Source organism: Lycorma delicatula, chromosome 3 (genome assembly GCF_047948215.1).
Source record: "Lycorma delicatula isolate Av1 chromosome 3, ASM4794821v1, whole genome shotgun sequence".
Classification (NCBI taxonomy): Eukaryota; Metazoa; Arthropoda; class Insecta; order Hemiptera; family Fulgoridae; genus Lycorma; species Lycorma delicatula.
In genome coordinates, this window is record NC_134457.1 from 45,437,197 (window position 1) to 45,455,664 (window position 18,468).

Here is an 18,468-nt window from a genome sequence, read left to right on the forward strand (position 1 = left end):
TTGATGAGATTGTAAATTATATTAAAGATAGACTAAGGAATATTTTTACAAGTATGATCCTAAACTGTCATTCAAAATTATTGTACAAGGAACTGAGTTTTAAAACAGATTATAACTTAGTAATAATCACTCTGTTAAAGACTAGAGTAGAATTAATTTATTTGAATAAATATAACTTTGAATCAAAAGTTAAAATATGTTCATTATGTAATATGAAAGTGGAGGAAGATATGCTGCATTAAATTGCAGTATGTCCAATGTTAAATGAGTTCTGTGGAGAAGATTTTGGAACGACATTCTAAGCAGTAGTAAACTGAAATGGTATTTGGAGGGTGAAAATTAATCAACATTAAATGCGTACTGCAAGCTGGCTTGGAAATATTGCTAAAGTTTGGTTCAAGAGTTTAGCTACTAACTAGTAAATTCTCCAACAGTCAGCTCAGATCAGTAGCATTATCAGTGTTAAGTTGAAAACATTTAGTAAAGATTTTTGCTTTTCTTGATCAAATGTGTTTTTATAGTAATCTGTTTTTTGTTTAATTTTTTTTGGTTAGTTTTTTATAAGAGTTATTGTAAATAAAGATCTGTTACTATTATAATTATTAAACAAAAAAATCCATAAAAAATTGTAATCGCATAAAAAATAAATAAAATTTTATTTCAGGAACATGTAATTTACATTACAAATATGCAAGATCCAATAATATGCTTGTATATTACAATAATTATTTATAGTATAAAAATATTTTTATTTATTTATTTACTTAATAACCATTCACTTAATGTTTTTGAGGCTGCGGACCTTTGCAAGCTTTTTCATGCACTCCGACCCGATCTGGATTAAATGTACGTCCACATTTCCCGCATGGAACTAATTGTACTAAATGTGACTGCCAGAAAGCTTCATCTGTTGCTTCAATATCAACTTGCCCATCTGAAAAAATATAAAAAATTAGATAATGTACAAAACTATAATCATAACACATTTTATTAACGTACATTCCATGATTAATACTTAATTGGATTGAATTACGTTAGGTATCAACTCCAAGACAACTAACATTTGTTAACTTCTGTTGTGGACCAGCTGTAAAAATTTAAAATATTTTGTTTTTTCTGAAACTGTTGCAGAATTAAGTTATTTAATACAAACTGTATTATATAAATTTATTTTTTCTCTTTAAGCAATTTATGTACACTTATATAAATACAAACACATGCACATCCACGCAGCTTCGTGCATGCGCAGGCATGCATGCATGCACACATGCACACACACATACACACACACACACACACACACACACACACACACACACACACACACACACACACACACACACACACACACACACACACACACACACATATACATATATGTTATTACATGTATAAATTTGGAAAGCATGTAAATAAAAAATTTAAACACAGTATCCCACTACACATTTAACATCAAAAACAACTCAGCTGATAAATTTTGCACATATATGCTTAGCATTGGAATGAAATAAAAAATGAATAAAAGTATAATACCTTAGCTACAAAATGAAGTATTTATTTTTCAATATAATCCCCATTTACACTGATACACTTTTTCGTGTATATGTGACAAGTTTTTGCATTCCGTCACTAAAAAATTCTGGCGGTCTTTCTTGGATCCAAGTGGCCACAGCTTCGTTCACCTCATTATCGGTGGTGTAATGATTAACTTTGAGATCCCTCTTGAGATGAGCGAAGAAGTGGAAGTTGCATGGAGTCAAATCTTATGAGTATGGTGGATGCAGAAAATGCTCAAACTTCTGCTTGTGGAGAGCCATCAGAGAGTTTGTGCAGTACCCATCGTGCACAGATTTTACGGTAACCCAATTGCCCATCAATATAGCTTACTCGTTCTTTAGGTATGCCTAACTGAATAGCGATGTATTGATGGGTCATTCACCAGTCACTTTGAAGCAAATTGTCCACCTCCTTTTGATGTTTCTTGTCAGTCACAGAAACTGGTCATCCACTGTGATTTGTGTCCTCACTTTACCAGCTTCACATTTGCAAAATTTCAACGCCCACCTATTCACAGTACTCCTGTCAACAGTTTCACTTACCATAAATCGTTTTTAAACTATGAAAAATATTTGTAGGATTCACATTTTCTGCTGTTAAAATTCAATCACGCACTATTTTAACCGTGTTGTCATACTTGACTCCATTTTACCTGCTACTGAAAACAAGCTAGTACACAGATTTCAACACATTATCACAGATTTGTAGAGGGGGATTTTGGCTTTCATGTACTGCCTTGCCCAACTCAATAGTACCTTTTATCTTTGTGCAGCACACTAATGTGCAAAATTAATCAGCCGAGCCTTGTTGTTATTCTGCATTTAAGACAAAAAAGTACCACATTCTTAACACACTTTAATATTATAAAACACGTAACAATGATATACTACATAAATACACAATTCAAATCTTTCTGACCACATTCTGATCACATGCCTACAACAGCAGAACAAATCACTAAAGATGACCTCAAAAGTGACTGAAAACATTTTGGTTTAAGTTATTAAAAACATTCTATTTATAAAATTTGTTTCAATTTGTTGACCCAAAAGTTTATACAATTAAGTATTAGTAAATCTTTATTCTGACTGGAAAATAATAATACATTATACAAATAATGTAACAGTAAAATAAGTAATTTAAGTCTGAAAAAGAAGTCGAGGGTTTCAAGAACAAATGTAGTTTTTATTTTGCAGTACTCAATAGTATTTTATTTGTAATCCTAAAGCGGAATAAAGTAACTTTTAGTTTGCATATTCTCCATCAGATACCAGCTCTGTGTTAAGACTGCTGCACAGGTTAAGTTGTTATGAGCCTGGACTTCAGTTCTATGCATGGTATCACCTCAAGAGAAAGTACAGTGTGTATTGGGTCACATAAACAAAACATGCACTTAGTGTGTAGTTTCTTTGACTATTTTACAAAGGAATTATATGAGTTTTTACAAGTTTATGAGTTTTGTACAAAGAAATTATTATCAAGAGTTTTTAAATTTTCTAATCATCATGTAGTTCCAGATATAATTTATGAATCATAAACATGTCCTTTATCTATAATTCTGATCTGTACATAACAAAAATTATCCAGTTATTTTCAGGAATAAGTATATATGCTACTCTACGGTCAAAAAATATAGAGCATGCATCCCAGCATTTGGATGAATAGATTGAACAAGGGAGTCCGTGGATCTAGGAAATCTGCTTCATCAGAGGGCATAAAAATAAACATTATATATTATAAATAATAAATATAATTAATTATTTAAAATACAGACATATGAAATGAGTGTTAATGTAAGTTACATGAAGATAATGGATATAATAAGTAATTCATAATTCAGAAAAAGGTTAATGAAAATTGTTTGATCACAATGTGATTAAATAGGAGATTATGCACAACACAATGCTGCCAACCATACATCACTAAATATCTCCATTGGAGCATAATTCAAAATATTTGGTTATTTTCTTAACAGACGTGGTGCAAACACACAAACACAAACACACACACACACACACACACACACACACACACATATATATATATATCATAGTTAACACAGGGTTAAAATTATCATTGAGATATTGAAATTTATATAAACAAAATTTATGTCTAAATTTTTTAATTTCTTGATTTATGTCTAAATTTATATCTTTGGAGATAACTTTGAAATCAGAATTTTATAGAACTGTAATAAGGTTTAAATAAGAATAACTCAGTAGGATTACATAATATACAATCAACTGCAACAATTTGACTATATTTTTAAATTTAAATATATAACAAAAATTACAACTTTATATGAAAGAAAATTTAAATTTTAATCATGAGATTTTGCCATAAAATTGTACAGTAATGATAAAAAATCAAATTTTAAACCGGAACTAGTAGGCGTTGTTGATTTATTATTAAGAACTAAGCAATATCATCTTATAAATAAATATGAATATATTATGGTAATTTGTTTGTATGCAAATATGATGGAAACATTTTTCAATTTATAAAGAGATGATTTAAATATAAAAGAATCATGTACATAGAATCATAAATATATTTATATGGACATAAATAAACTCATGCGTGCACATTGACATACAACAGCATGTTAATGATAATATAAAAAAAATTAAAGTGACTGTAAATTTGAAATTGGAAGGTTGTTTTACTATGTTTTTACCTTATTCAAATTATGTTTTTACTTTATAAATTATGCAAGTGCAATTGAGAAAAAAATCAAAACTCTTAGTAAAAAATGTTTGGTCCCAGTTTACTCCCTTGGGCAATGATTTTATAATGAAAATTATACTGTAATCAGAGTATAATTGCTAAAAAGCTACCTCATATAACATTTTTAATAGTAGCCACTACTTGAAAAAATGATAAAGTATAAGAAATTATAAAAAATTAAAAATATTTTTTAAACTCTTAAGTTGGGTCCCATGGGGTATTCCTTTTTTTAAAACGATACTAATTATCCATATTAATACTAGATAAATGTTACTATAGTACTATACAGAACAGTAGTAAGATTCAATTTAAGAATTTAAAAAATATTTAAAAGTTTTTATAATTCCTAGTTGTATGAGGCAGCATTTTAATAACTGTATTCTAAATACAGAATAGTTTTCATGATAAAAACGTCAATGGGTCAAAGGAGTCAATTGGGACTCAACATTTTTTACTTAGTAACATTTATCATCTTGTAAAATTTAAAATGTTTAATCTTGAATATTGTATTACACGAGTATTTTTCAATGTTATATTTTATTGTTATATTAATATTAATTTGACCTGCCAGATTAGTCTAGTAATTAGACTTATCATCGCAAAATCAGCTGATTTTTGAAGTTGAGATTTTCAAGGCTTGAGTCCTTGTAAAGGCAGCTGCTTTTATGCAAATTTGAATGTTAGACTGGGGATACTGGTATTCTTTGGTGGTTGGATTTCAATTAACCACATATCTCAGGAGTGCTCAACCTGAGTCTGTTCCAGATTACATTTTACTGGCACATTTACAATTACACTGCACTACATCTGCTGCTACAACAGGTCTGGCAAACCGGTAGCAGTAATTGTATTTGCCTATATACTTACACCCAGACCCGGCAGTAGCTGGAAAATTAGTTGAAAAAACAACAATCTTGAATATTAAAGTTAAAAACGAATAGATATTTTGAAGTACAGGTCCCATTCAAATCCCGTGTTTTTTGCTTAAAAAATTTTTGCTTCATAAAGTTGGTCTGAATTGGTGCAATATTATTAAATGAGATTAAAAAATATATAATTTACAATAAAAATATGAATATTGTGATGCCCTCTTATTCAATGGAATTGAAAATCATGTTGAAGCTCAGCTATACTTATAAAGCCAAATTTTTTTGTCAATTTTCAAGTCAAAGGGTTTTCAAGTTTCTCAACGTTTTCCTCTGCCTAAATCTGATTGCCTATGTAGGCAATTTTTTCACCCTATATATAGGGTGAAAAAATTCAATAAGAAAAAAATTCAAAATGGTGAAAACTACTCTTCTCGTTTTCTTCTAATTTTGTTCAAAATTTAATGCCTTTCTACAACTTTTTTTTTGTTTCTTTTTAACTAAGAGTATTTGAAATATCAACCTATGTAAAAACACTTACACCCAAAATTATGGGCGATTGCTGCAGTTTCCCTTTATAGCCATGCTACTGTAGTAGCAATAGAGCTGTAGCCAGAGAAATGAAAATTAACACATGCAATTTGCAACAACCTTTGACAAAAAGAATGTTTTTGAAATCATGCACTAATATTTTATTGTGATTTATTATTTTTTAAATTATTCTATTCTCAGAAACTTAAAACTTAACAGAAAAATTAAAGCCAACATAATTCAAAACAACTTTTGGCTGCAGTATAATTTGAAAATTAATCTTGAGTCAGAGCTCAATTATGTTTAATGTTTTATTGCTTTATGCATCACATCTTAATCTTGGGGAATATTAATCTCCTTTTAATTTTCAAATAAGGTTACTGGAAACAAAGTTATTTAAAAAACTTGAATTTTATGCTGTTCTCTACTATTTGACTTTACATATGTTATTTATAAGACCACTTTACTTATACTTTTTCCTGACCTGGTTTCAAAGGTAGAGTTTTCTGAAGCTCCAGTGGAAGCTTATCATTATAATTATAATGGTAAGCAAAATTATAATTACCAAAAGGTGTATCATATTACAGGTAAAGTTATGTGCATTACAAAAGTATTTCAACAGTGAAAAATAAAATTAATAAGGCAGTGAATATTAAAATATATATATATATACAATAAAAATAAATATAATAAACAGAAATAACTGTTAGGTGCAGCTAAAAGGATTAACATCTCAATAAAAATGTTTACACAAGAAAAGTACATCTCAATGCTACAACTAACCTAGACATACAGAGCTCACTACATTAAGTGATATATATTTTAAAACTCTACGATGTAAGTTTTTCAAAATTATATACACACACACACACACACACACACACACACACACATATATATATATAGATCATAGCAAAATTACGCTTGTTTCCCTGCATTATTTTTTATCATAACATTGTATGAATAAATGTTTTACAGTGTAAGTTTGGGATACTATTTTTTTAGTTCATTACTTAATAAATCAAGAAGACAAACAGTAACAGGGGATTTTATTACATGATAACTTTAAGTTATAATTTAGATGGATTATTAAATAAAGGATTTTAACATGTTTAAAGCTTAATTATAAATTTTTGTAAATGTAATGTATAAAATAATTTCAGTAAAACTGCATCCAAAACAACATCGTACAAAAGAAAATTTGTTGTTTAGAAAATGTAAGATGTGATGTTTTGGTATAAAATAAAATTATGTACAAATTTAAATCTGTAAATAAAAAGGACAAGAAAATTTAAAGTAGTGATATGTTTTAAGTGACTGTGACCTGTTGTGTAGATAACTTTAGGTTTTTTTGGCTCAGATCTTCTTTGTTCTGGTGGAAGTTTCTCATTTTCAACTTTCCATTTCTTCATACATTGTGGTTCATGGATGCGAATGGAAGCTGAACCGAATTCTCGTCCACAAATGTAACAGATTGCCATGCGTCTACGTGGTGGTGCATGTTGTGATGTTATGGAAGTTTTTTCCTGACCTGGTTTCAAAGGTAGAGGTTTCTGAAGCTCCGGTGGAAGCTTATCATTATCACTTTGCCATTTTGCAAGGCAAGCTTCCTCATGGTTAGCAAGCAACTCAGAAGGAATCATCCAACCACAGAGATAGCATGGTTCCTTCCCAACTATATTTACATATTCCTGAAAAAAGAAATACAAAATTAATCATGCTTACAAGTTTATTCATGGAATCAAAATTGCATAAAATTATATTTAAAAGCTCTTCTGTCTATAAGCCAACAGAGAATGTTATAAATTTTAATTGCATGCATGCATCCATGAGTGTGTGTGTGTGTGTGTGTGTGTGTGTGTGTGTGTGTGTGTGTGTGTGTGTGTGTGTGTGTGTGTGTGTATGAGTGCATACATACACATGTATAGAATGTCCCATGGGATATTGGCCAAACTTAAGGACTGATTTAGGTCATTGAAATAAACAAAAAAATATACTGAAAAAATTATTTTTAATTCAATAAGTGAAAGAAATGAAATAAAATTGTCAGATTGCTTAATTTTTGTGATTCATTAAAACAATTTTGGCCTATCTCAGTTGTTTATTTGAACAAATAAGCATGTGCTTTAATTACTGTTGGATGATTTGTAGATTAGTTTATTCTTCCACATGAACATAGCTCTGCGAGGGGTACAAGCCTATCATAATTTTCAGGAGTGAACTTGCACATGTCACCTGAATCAATTACAGTTTCTAAAAAACTGCAAATTGATTAATTTAATTAATTAAAAACTTTAGTTCTAAAACTAAATTTCTAACTGAAAAATGAATTTGAATAAAAGTAATAACATTAGTTTAAAAAATAAATTATATTATCCAAAAATATAATTATATATTAATACAAAATATAATTTACATGAACTGCAAAGTATAATTTTGCAGTTCATATAAACTTCTATAAGCTTTAATTTCTATAAACTGCAAAATTAATTTTGCAGTTCATATAAATTTCACCTGAAAATGACCCAAGGCCTCTCTCAGGCAGCAGCCATCAGTCCTGCCCAATCCTTATAGGATTAAGGTTTTGTCAAATTTTGGAGCAGTATATTAAACATCATTTACTTTGTATGGCCAGCTAATTGTGGTACTTATTACGTACATATTTTTCTTTCACAAAAATAACAATGCACAAAAAAATAAATAATATTCAATATCAAATAAATATTCAATAAATAATATCCAATTGTTTCTTTTAGATTTCATTTACTTAGCTTTCAAAAAATTTCCCCTTGGGTTTTTTAATTCTCAAAATTTTTGAGTTATTGCAGAAAATAATTAAAAATCTTATTACAAAACTTTCAATATAAATAATGTGAGTGAAATTAATTAACTTTTCAAAAAATAGAGACTAACTCAAAAAATAAAACTAAAAATATTTTTATAATTCTTTTATAAATTTGGAATTTTACTTTCTTGCTCTACAAACTGTATAGTATACAGTATATTATAAAAGGGAAAGTATGCAAAATTGGGTCATATTTGCATATTGGGAGTTTTACAAATCTTGATGTTTCATGACTTCTTCTAACCAAAAAATACAATTTCAGCACTGGAAAATTTCAGGCAGTATGTATATATTATGTTGGAGCATTTTCTGCTTGCTAACTTCAGGCTGGGTGGACAGATTTGGTTGAATTTGACATAATGATTTCTGTATTTGGTATATTGATGCTGTTTAGTTTTGGTCACAATCAGTGAAGGAGGCACAGAGATATAAACCTCATGGATCCCATATCTCAAAATTTAACTCGGAAGGTAGATAAATTTTTCACAAAATTTAATGCCTAAGATATTGTGTGTTTGGTCTAATTTCATATTCAAACCACCGTGGGCAGAAAACACTTTTAATTTTTTATAATTTCTGACCTCAGAAATGAATCTAGAGTAGTGTAGTCCTCTGTAGTCTCAGGACTACACAGTCTTGTAATAATTAGATGATTCCAACACATTAGTAAGTCACTTTGGTTATGTGTTTGGGCAATTTTTTAATTTTTTTGCTTGATTTAATTCAGCACAGAAGTTTTAAATCTTGTACATGGGAATATGGAGATGGAAATGGATTTCATTAAAAGGTGGGAGAGATAATAAACCAATTTTTTTTGTTTGTTCTTTCATTAGCTATTGTTTTGCTTGTTATCTTTGACTAAATTAACTAATTTTTATTGAATTTTGTTTGATGACTTTCTAATACGGGCCAGTGATATCATTTAATTTTACTTACAATTGAAGTGAAAGGGAAGATTACTCTCACAATGGATCCCATATCTCACAATTTTACCCAGAGAGTAAAATAGTTTTACATAATTCTTTACTTGAATACTTCAATGGTCAAGTATGAATCCCCATTGGTCAGAGTTATTCTTTGCCGGCTTTATTTATTTTCAATATTTATACATAATTTTATCCTCATAATTTTAAAAAATGCGGTTTTTTAATATTTTTACTTATCCTTTTTTTGTAGTTACTCATTTGTAAATAATTTATTTTGTTGAGGATCAAACAAACATATTGGGTCATATGTCTTTCAATAAGGTGAAAGGGTCAAAGATATGTTTCTTTGGTACTGAGCCACCAATATGATCACAACATTTAATTAAAGTTCTTTTTATATTCAAAAGTACTATTGAAATCTACTACAAAAATACTATATTTTACTATCAAAGGTTTTTTTTTAAATATTTTTGACTCAATAATTTTCGTATTCTAAAAAGAAAAATAATACCTTGAATACACAACAAAGAAAAATTAATTTCTGATTATTAGTTTATGAGGAGTGCAGTGATTTCTGGTTGGCTTTTTGTATTAAATAAATTGTTTCACATCTGTATTGTAAGCCTATTTAAATGTAGATGACATTTAACGATACCTTTATTCTTCTCAGAATAAAGGTATTCTTCTCACTAAGACTGGTTGTACAATGAACACATCACTATTCTAAAAAAAAAAAAGTTTTTTCAGTGTATGATAGTACTCAAAGTAATTTCTTTATACTGCATAATATATTTCAAAAGTGTAACTACCAGCAACTTATAATAAATTAAACGATAAAACGATTTTTAAGATCGATGTCATTTATGCATGTTATTTATTAGACAGAATAATAAACGTGTGCAGGAGATTTATTTTGAATTTTTGTTGCCACAGGTGGTTTTGCTTGGCAAAATAGTTTCACGCTAATATTCGATAGTCACGTGATAGCAGTACATAACCGCGTAGCGCTGCATGCAATCTTTTATTTGTAGTACATTATTATATAAACAAGTAAGAATTATTTCAGCATACGATTTTACGTATTGTTAGGAAAATCGTTCAAGAAATTCTAGCAAAAATAATCCCTAATTTAATTTTCTAATAGAAGATAAAAGAAATTCGAGTCGGTTGGCAACAGTTTTTCTATAATGACTTGTAAAAAAATTGTTGCCAACCGACCCTAACGAAAAAATCATTCTTTTGTTTAAAGGATCTTTGATATCGCAAATCAAAATTTTAAATTAAAATAAATAAGCAAAAATTAAAAAAATACAATTCAAATATTATTAAAAAAATAGTAAAACAATGAAGAACTAAAACATAAAATTCTCGGCACAATTAACTAGAATAAAATTGATAATTCCAGTAATAATATCCATAATTATAAGACCAATTTTAGGAATAAAACAAACATCAATAAAAAAGATTATGGCATAAACTATTTTTTACTGTTTATACTGTTTTTTTTTTACTCACACACTGAGTAAAAGACAGTTGTGCTAAAATGGCAGATACGAGTAGTTCGAGCGTCAAGGAACGCTTAGGACAAATATGTGTTCATGAACGATAACATACCAATCAAACAATGAAGCTAATTGGTGATATGTTTCGGCAATGCTTTAATAAGCCGCCACCACAAAAAGCAACAATGTTGGCTTGGGTAAAACGTGCGTTTGAATTAGGCAGTGTTAAAATTAGGCCGAGGAGTGGACGAAAGTTAATGCGGTTAGAAACACATGCTGCTGTTGCAGTTTCTATTGAACAATCTCCAATGAAATCAACTCGTAAGCGGTCAGCTGAACTTCGTATACCGCGGATGACAATTCAAGAATTATAAAAAAGTACTTGAAAGTTAGGCCATTTCGTCCGATGTTAATCAATGAACTTTCAGATGCAGACATGGAACTTCGTGCTGCATCCTGCTGGGCTTTACTGTAAAGCACCTTTACCTTTACACCGTAAAGATGCTTTTTACTGACGAATGTGCAATCTATCGCAGTTCGCGTGCCAAAATTTTGTTATTTTGGGCGAAAGAAAATCCTTATTACGCGACAGTGTTGGAAAGAAATCCCCTGCACGTCATGGTATGGGCTGGAATGACAGCTCGTCATTTGTTTGGTCCTATCTTCCCTTCAAACACACTGTTGGAAAAAAATCACTTTCAACGGATCTTTAAAAATGCAATTTACATATTCTTAGACCACTGATGCCGCTTTTTCTTCATACTCTATGTTCGAAGTTGTCTTTTTAATGGATGTCGTGCTTTCCGACGTTGTGTTGAAGGTTAAGCGACCTTCATCGCGAAGTTGAATCGTGCATTTTAATACCAAAACCAGACATTTCCCTTTGAAGATAATGATTTGATTTTTGAGAATCAACTTTAGATTACCTACCTAGCAAGACCTTTTTTTTAATAATCTTTCTTTCTACCACACTTTCCTTTTCTTTGTGATTTGACAGAACCGGTCTTTTTTCAAACAGATAATATAATAATATTGACAGTTATTACTCTCATTCAACGTTGTGCTGTAATTTGATGTTGAGACATTAAAATATATTTATGGTGTTATAAATGTAGCTCATTTTTTTGTGTTAGATCCATCTAAAAAATTAAATCGAATGACTGCGATAAAAAAAAAAATATTATACAATATGTAGAAAAAACTGTTCACAAAACAGTACATGTATAACTTCAGACTAGGTTATAAAAGATAAAACAATAAACTGTGAACTGTTAAAATAACAAACAAAGGTACACAAAGATTTACAGAAATAAGTTAAACGAACTTAACTGAAATCTCCCTCTACAGCTTTTATTAATAGGCACAACTCTATACATATTTAAAAATAAATAGGTTTCCTTATTGTAAATACAATTTCTTTTTTTTAATCAAAAGCTTTTATTTAAGTTTTAACCGTTCGCAGAAACTTTCTACATAATTCTGTTTCATTTTCTGCAAAAATATTTTTGAAATTTTTAATGGTAACTCATTTATATACATATGTGCCTACTTTTTTTACAACAGTAAGTAAAGTATTATTTAGTTAAAATTTGTCTATAATTTTAGAAGCAACGTATAAATACAATATAAGAATATATGATTCAAAGTAAATTTTTAAAACAGTTATTGAAAAAATAGAACAAACCTTTAACAAAAAAATCTGCTGTTACTGCGGACAATTAGGTAATTTTCAAGTTTTAGAAATATTTAAAATAAATTATATGTAGACTCCGCGGTGTACGATACACTGCGGTCAGTGTCGTATTCCGGTAACCGCCTCGTACACTTCAAAACCTACCACCATTTCTTACGTCACGCCTACCTTCTATTTATCCTCGAACACTCTTCTTTGATGGTTCCCGATCTGAATTTGACAATCTATCGTTTCTTACTTTATTTTTTTTTTGTGATTTCAATTTTTCGTGGGTTTAAAAAATATATTGGAACGAAAAGAAATTATTTCTCCTTGCGTTATATAATACAGGAATATATGAAGAAAAATACGATAATATCAATATATCCAATTTCTGACTGCAGATTCCAGAAAGGAGTGCTTTTCTGGAACTTTTATCGGGTGAAAATATTTTTTTAATTATAGACTATTATTCTGTAGAGAATCTCTTTCACGTCGAAATTTTCGAGCCATTTAAAAAAATTGACTTAAAATTGTAAAAATATACACAATATTATGTACAAAATAATATAAATACTAAATGAAACTGACACTACGTAAGTTGTGAATAAATATTAAGTAAGAGTAATTACATATAAAACGATAAATCTAATTAAAAAATGAGGTTATGGCGCGGTATAAATGTATTGTCTGCCGGATCTAATTGCCTTGCGGAATTCCTGTACTTTTCAACTTCTGATGGGGGAGCCACCGTAGTCTCAATAAGAGTAACGCGGTACTCGGAATGTCCGTCTGTTGACATCAATTTATTTCTTAGTATAGTCAGTGTTACGAACAATTCTAATGTACCGTACTACACAGTATTCCATCTGTTGTAGCCTTACTGATCGTAAAAAGACGTATGAAATTTATTATATTAGTAAGAGAACCTATAAAAAAATATAGTCTCTAAGTTCATTTCGAACGCGATACCACAGAATGACCTTGATCCCTTTTTCCTTGGTTTAATGATTTTGTTGTAGTATTCTTAAAATTGGTAAATAATCTTCCCCGAAATATGTGACAATTGAAAATTATCATTTTTGCAGATGATACAACTGTATCTATGTCAGAAGAGAATTATTTACAGCATTAAGAAATTACAATGTGCTAATGGTCTCAGAGGTAATCGAATAGACGGATGTAACAGTGTAATTAAATAAATATAGCATATAAATAAATATAAGTATATTAATTAATATAGATATATTATAAAGTTTGTTTATACGTTTAGTTATAAATATAACTATATTATTTATATCTAAATAAATATAGCAGTCTTGTTAATCCGATTTAAATTACATCCCGCAAAAGAATAACTTGGATTACTGGAAATGTAAAAAAAATAAAGTTATTTACATACCGATATTACGAAAGGCAGGATTTATTAACGTAGCACTAATTGATGTTTTTGAAAATACATGATACATTTGACAACATTAGTACATAACATGTGTTAAATTACATGAAGAAAACTGTAACTAAAATGTTCCTTTTTTTGGTAGTTACTATATGCTTGTTTTTTTATAGAATACGGTTTGTTTTCTGGAAGATGATTCCTACGTTAAGAAATAAGATGTCACACATGGCCTCACATTGGGCTGTGTTCTACATAGCGTAACACGTTTTACTGAAGTACGAAGGGCAACTTTTGAGTTGCCCTTCAACGTGCTTAGGGTGTGTGATCTTATACCGAAAAAATAGATCGTTTCGAAGTAGGTACACATTTGCTAAATTTTTCTATGTTTAACTGTTGAAAAATTATTTAAGGGTTGCCACACTTTGTAACTCCCAATATATTATAATGTAGTGTCCCTAAAAGCCCTGCACTGTAGGCGAAATTGTAATACTTCTGTTTTGTTTTTTCTGGTTTGCAGGTTGCAAAAGAACCGTGTGGAAATCGTCATTTTGTGTGACCGTGAAGATTATTCACATCGTGATGTATTAATGAGTTTAATGGACGTCATCCCGAATGCTAACCGTTGTTACAGAGTAGTGCGGGAAGATTACTTGAAGTTTAAGAGGACGAGTTATGTTGTCGATTTGCCATGATCGGGAAGGCCACGAACTGATGCTGTGATTGCTGAGGTCTACCGCAATCCAAAGAAATCGATCCGGTGAATCGGCCTGGAACTGAACGTTCCTGGACCATCGTTCACGATATCCTGAGGAAGGAAAGATTTCACCAGTTTCATCTCAATCTCCTGCAACGCCTATCTGTAATCGGATCGTAGTGTAGAAATAAGCGAGTGGTTTTTGGACAGGATTGAGGAATTGAGAATCCGGATTTCCTATCCTCTCCGATGAGACTCTCCGATGATGTTTTCCGATGAGACTAATTTTTACGTGAAATGTGAAGTTAACAGACAAAATCTACGTCATTGCTCGTAGCAGAACCCCAATCGGTACGGGCGCTTCATACAGCAAGGATCTGATCGGTTTTTTAAATGGTGTGGTATGGCATCTGGAATGATTGTATATCATCGGCCCGTTTTTTTAAATGAAATCTTTCCTAAACACTGAATCGGTCGCAGAGAACCTGCTGATTGAGGTCCACGGTCAACAGATTTGAATCTAATGGACTTTTCATTCCGGGAGTATTTGAAACCACGGGTGTACAGTGGGAAGATTTGCGATTTGTTCCATCTACGCACCATGATTGAGAACGAATGCCATACCTCAGACAATCATTATGACCGCAGGATATTAAACAACGTGCGATTCTTCCGGCAGTTCTTTTTGGTATCGACGGAGGATATATTAAACGAATACTATGATTTCGCGTCTTTTCAGACCCCTATCTGTTACATTAATATTTATTATTATTGCCGATCTTCCTGACAGAGTGGTCCCTCTCTACCTCTAAATCGAGAACCAGAAGATTCTGGGTTCAAATCTCGTTCAAGGTTGACTTTTTTCATACGTTACAATATATATATATATAAAATGAAAATATAACTGGGTATCAGTCTGCTGTTTCTGAAGTAAAAAATAAATTATTATAGGAAAAAAATGAACCTAAATCCAGACATATTGTAATATTACCGTTTATTTTCAAATAAAAAATAATATTCAACAATAGTCCTAATGAGAGATTTCTGCGCATTTTATTAGAGACATGTTCTTATGGGATGATGAAATTGATTTATTTTGTAACAAAATGAAACCGTACTCTTTTGTTCTGAGTTACCTTAATAATAATAAAATGCTAAGCTTGTAATCTTTATTAAATATTACTACGGTTACGTATATTCCCGTACAAAGAAGAATAATTTCATCTCTTTGGCTCTCTCATAGTGTCAGAACAAGTTTTTAAAATACAACAAAATGGATTATCACATCATTATTATCACATCGTGACGCTCCACGAGTATGAATAATATAAGGCCGGTGTTTACAAAATGAAAAATGTTAACTTATCCTTGTATTTATGAATGTACAATCTTTGCTAATAAGAATAGTGAGTATTAAAAAATAACTACAACATCGTACCATATCCACTTTTACATAAAGGTTGTCCACCTTTAAACAACGGAACTGTTGTATAACTCGGCACAATACATTGGTTTACAAGAAATGATCTCATATTTTTGTTGCTATTTTTAAAAAAACTGCCAAATCATTTGAAAAATCTCACAAATTTATTTAAAATACAATTAAAAAGGCTTCTTTTATAAAAACAATATTTTTCCATCCATGAATTTTTAAATAATATTAATTAAGAGATATATTAAAAATTCCCTGAATTTTCGTACTAAAAATTTTCGTAAATTCATGTGTAGATAAATATGAGCTGTAGCTTCTTTCAATAGCGACTTCTGAATTATTAATTATTTTGTAGTAATTTTTTATGTTTAATATTAAACATTATTTTATGTGTTTTATTTAAATAATTAATATCGACTTTACGTCTATTGTTTTATTTTACAATTTATGCTTTTATATTTTATTAATTATCTTATACTGAAGTGATCTACATAGCGTATTATTGACCAGAATAAAACATTTATTTATCGAATAATAAAAAAAATGATGCAATACTAAACTTCGTAAAATTTTATAAAAACAGAGAGGTATTATAAGAGTCCTGAAATTAGCAAATTATCTCATTAATTACTGACGGCCAAAATTAATTTTAATGATTATACATATAAACACAAACTTATAACTGTTCATCTTTAATTCAGAGGATTTCTCATTACGTATATTATTTATATAGATGGGATGATTTTAGTAACATAAAAAGCAATTTTAGATTAACTTTTTTCTGTATCATTCGTATGTTAAAATATAAATAGAGCATTTCATTCATGATAATAAATAGATATTTTGTAATAATACTAGTTTTAAAACACTCCGTAATTTTCTACAAGTATATATTATTTACAGTACGGCATCGCATACAAATATAAAAAAGTAATGAGAAAAATAATTCATTAAAGATATCTGCATAGAGAATATCTTTATGGAAACCCTATTAAAAAAAAAAAAAAAAAAAACTTAAAAAAATAAGAAAAAAGAAACGATTACATTCACAACTAAGTAAAAACCCGGGTCAAGGCAGTAAATGCACGAGAACCAAAGGCTACTTGTTTCGTGTGGAACTTCAATCGGTTGCAAAAAAAGAAGAAATACAAGGCGCATCGTATCATGTACACAGAGGAAAGGGTCAAGGCTTTTCTCTCACTCTCTCTCGCCCTTAATCTCTCATAAAAATTTAAACGAAATTGTAGTTATATTGTTAATTATTAATCTTTCTATTAATAATATAATATTTTCTACTCAAGAATAAAACTGAAATACGGGTCATATATTACAGAATTTTTCAACAAAGAAACGGAAATAATATCAGAATATATTTTGTAAATAAAAATAACGAAAAAATCATACAAACATTCAATAGAAAACGCTTCATTTTTTAATTACGGATAACGAAAAATTCCACCATGGTTTATATTCAAACGATAAAATACGGTTACACTGAAACTCTTACAACACAAACTGACGGTTTATGTATTTTTGATCGGGAGGAGGAGTGAATTCCAGAAATATTTCTTGAGTAGTTGCCGAGAAAATTGTTGTACAGCCAAAAAAATTGAAGTCAAAATTAAAGGTTACAAAATCTATTTTAAATTTTTTATGCGGTGAATATAGAATATAACACTACATTTAAACAAGCATCTGAAACTGACTTTTTCGTTTGTCATATACCGAGTGTTAACAAAATCCTTTTCTTCAGAAGTTAACACGAAAAAAGAAAAATTTCAAAACGATCAATTCTTTTCGGCAGACTATTACAAAATAAGCCCCCAAAGAGCCATACCACTTAAAGCAATACAAACTTTAAACGGGTAGAATCTACGATTGCGACAAATCATTTTAAATGATATTGAAAATAAAAATTCTGAAGTGAGAAATATCGAACTAAATATCAACTCTAACCAAAATGGTAGTACCATTTAATATTTTTAACAGCTTTTAAAAATGGTTTACAGTACATCCGATGTAGTGGTGTCATTCCTTCGTTTTGAAGAAGGAACATTTACTAAATTTTAATTTTTTTAGTGTTTCATTGTTTAAGCAGTTACTTAAGAGAAGACCACTTCTAAAAAAACTAACTGTAGAAAATATTAAATGGCCGCCATTTTGGTTATGGTTGTAGTAACCCAAAGATTCTTTACTTCATTTCTTTTTTTGTTTTTTAATGCACTTAAAAAATGATGTGCCATATTCAGTCCCTTTCCATTACAATTTCTTGAGTCTCCCCGTACTAGTTTCTTGAAGTTAGTGGTCAAATACCGAG

At 29.8% G+C, this 18,468-nt stretch overlaps 1 protein-coding gene across 2 annotated transcripts in view; it reads right to left on the bottom strand.

The window, feature by feature from the left end:
• Window positions 1-637: 637 nt before the first annotated feature.
• LOC142321552 (uncharacterized) overlaps window positions 638-18,468 on the bottom strand; it is a 96,921-nt gene continuing 79,090 nt past the window's right edge. For both annotated transcript variants that reach the window (XM_075359723.1, XM_075359722.1), the window contains 2 exons: window positions 7,006-7,372; window positions 638-934 (listed from right to left, as the gene is read on the bottom strand). In XM_075359723.1, coding sequence (XP_075215838.1) covers window positions 780-934; window positions 7,006-7,372 — 522 coding nt within the window. In that variant the 3' untranslated portion in view covers window positions 638-779. The remainder of the gene's footprint in view (window positions 935-7,005; window positions 7,373-18,468) is intronic.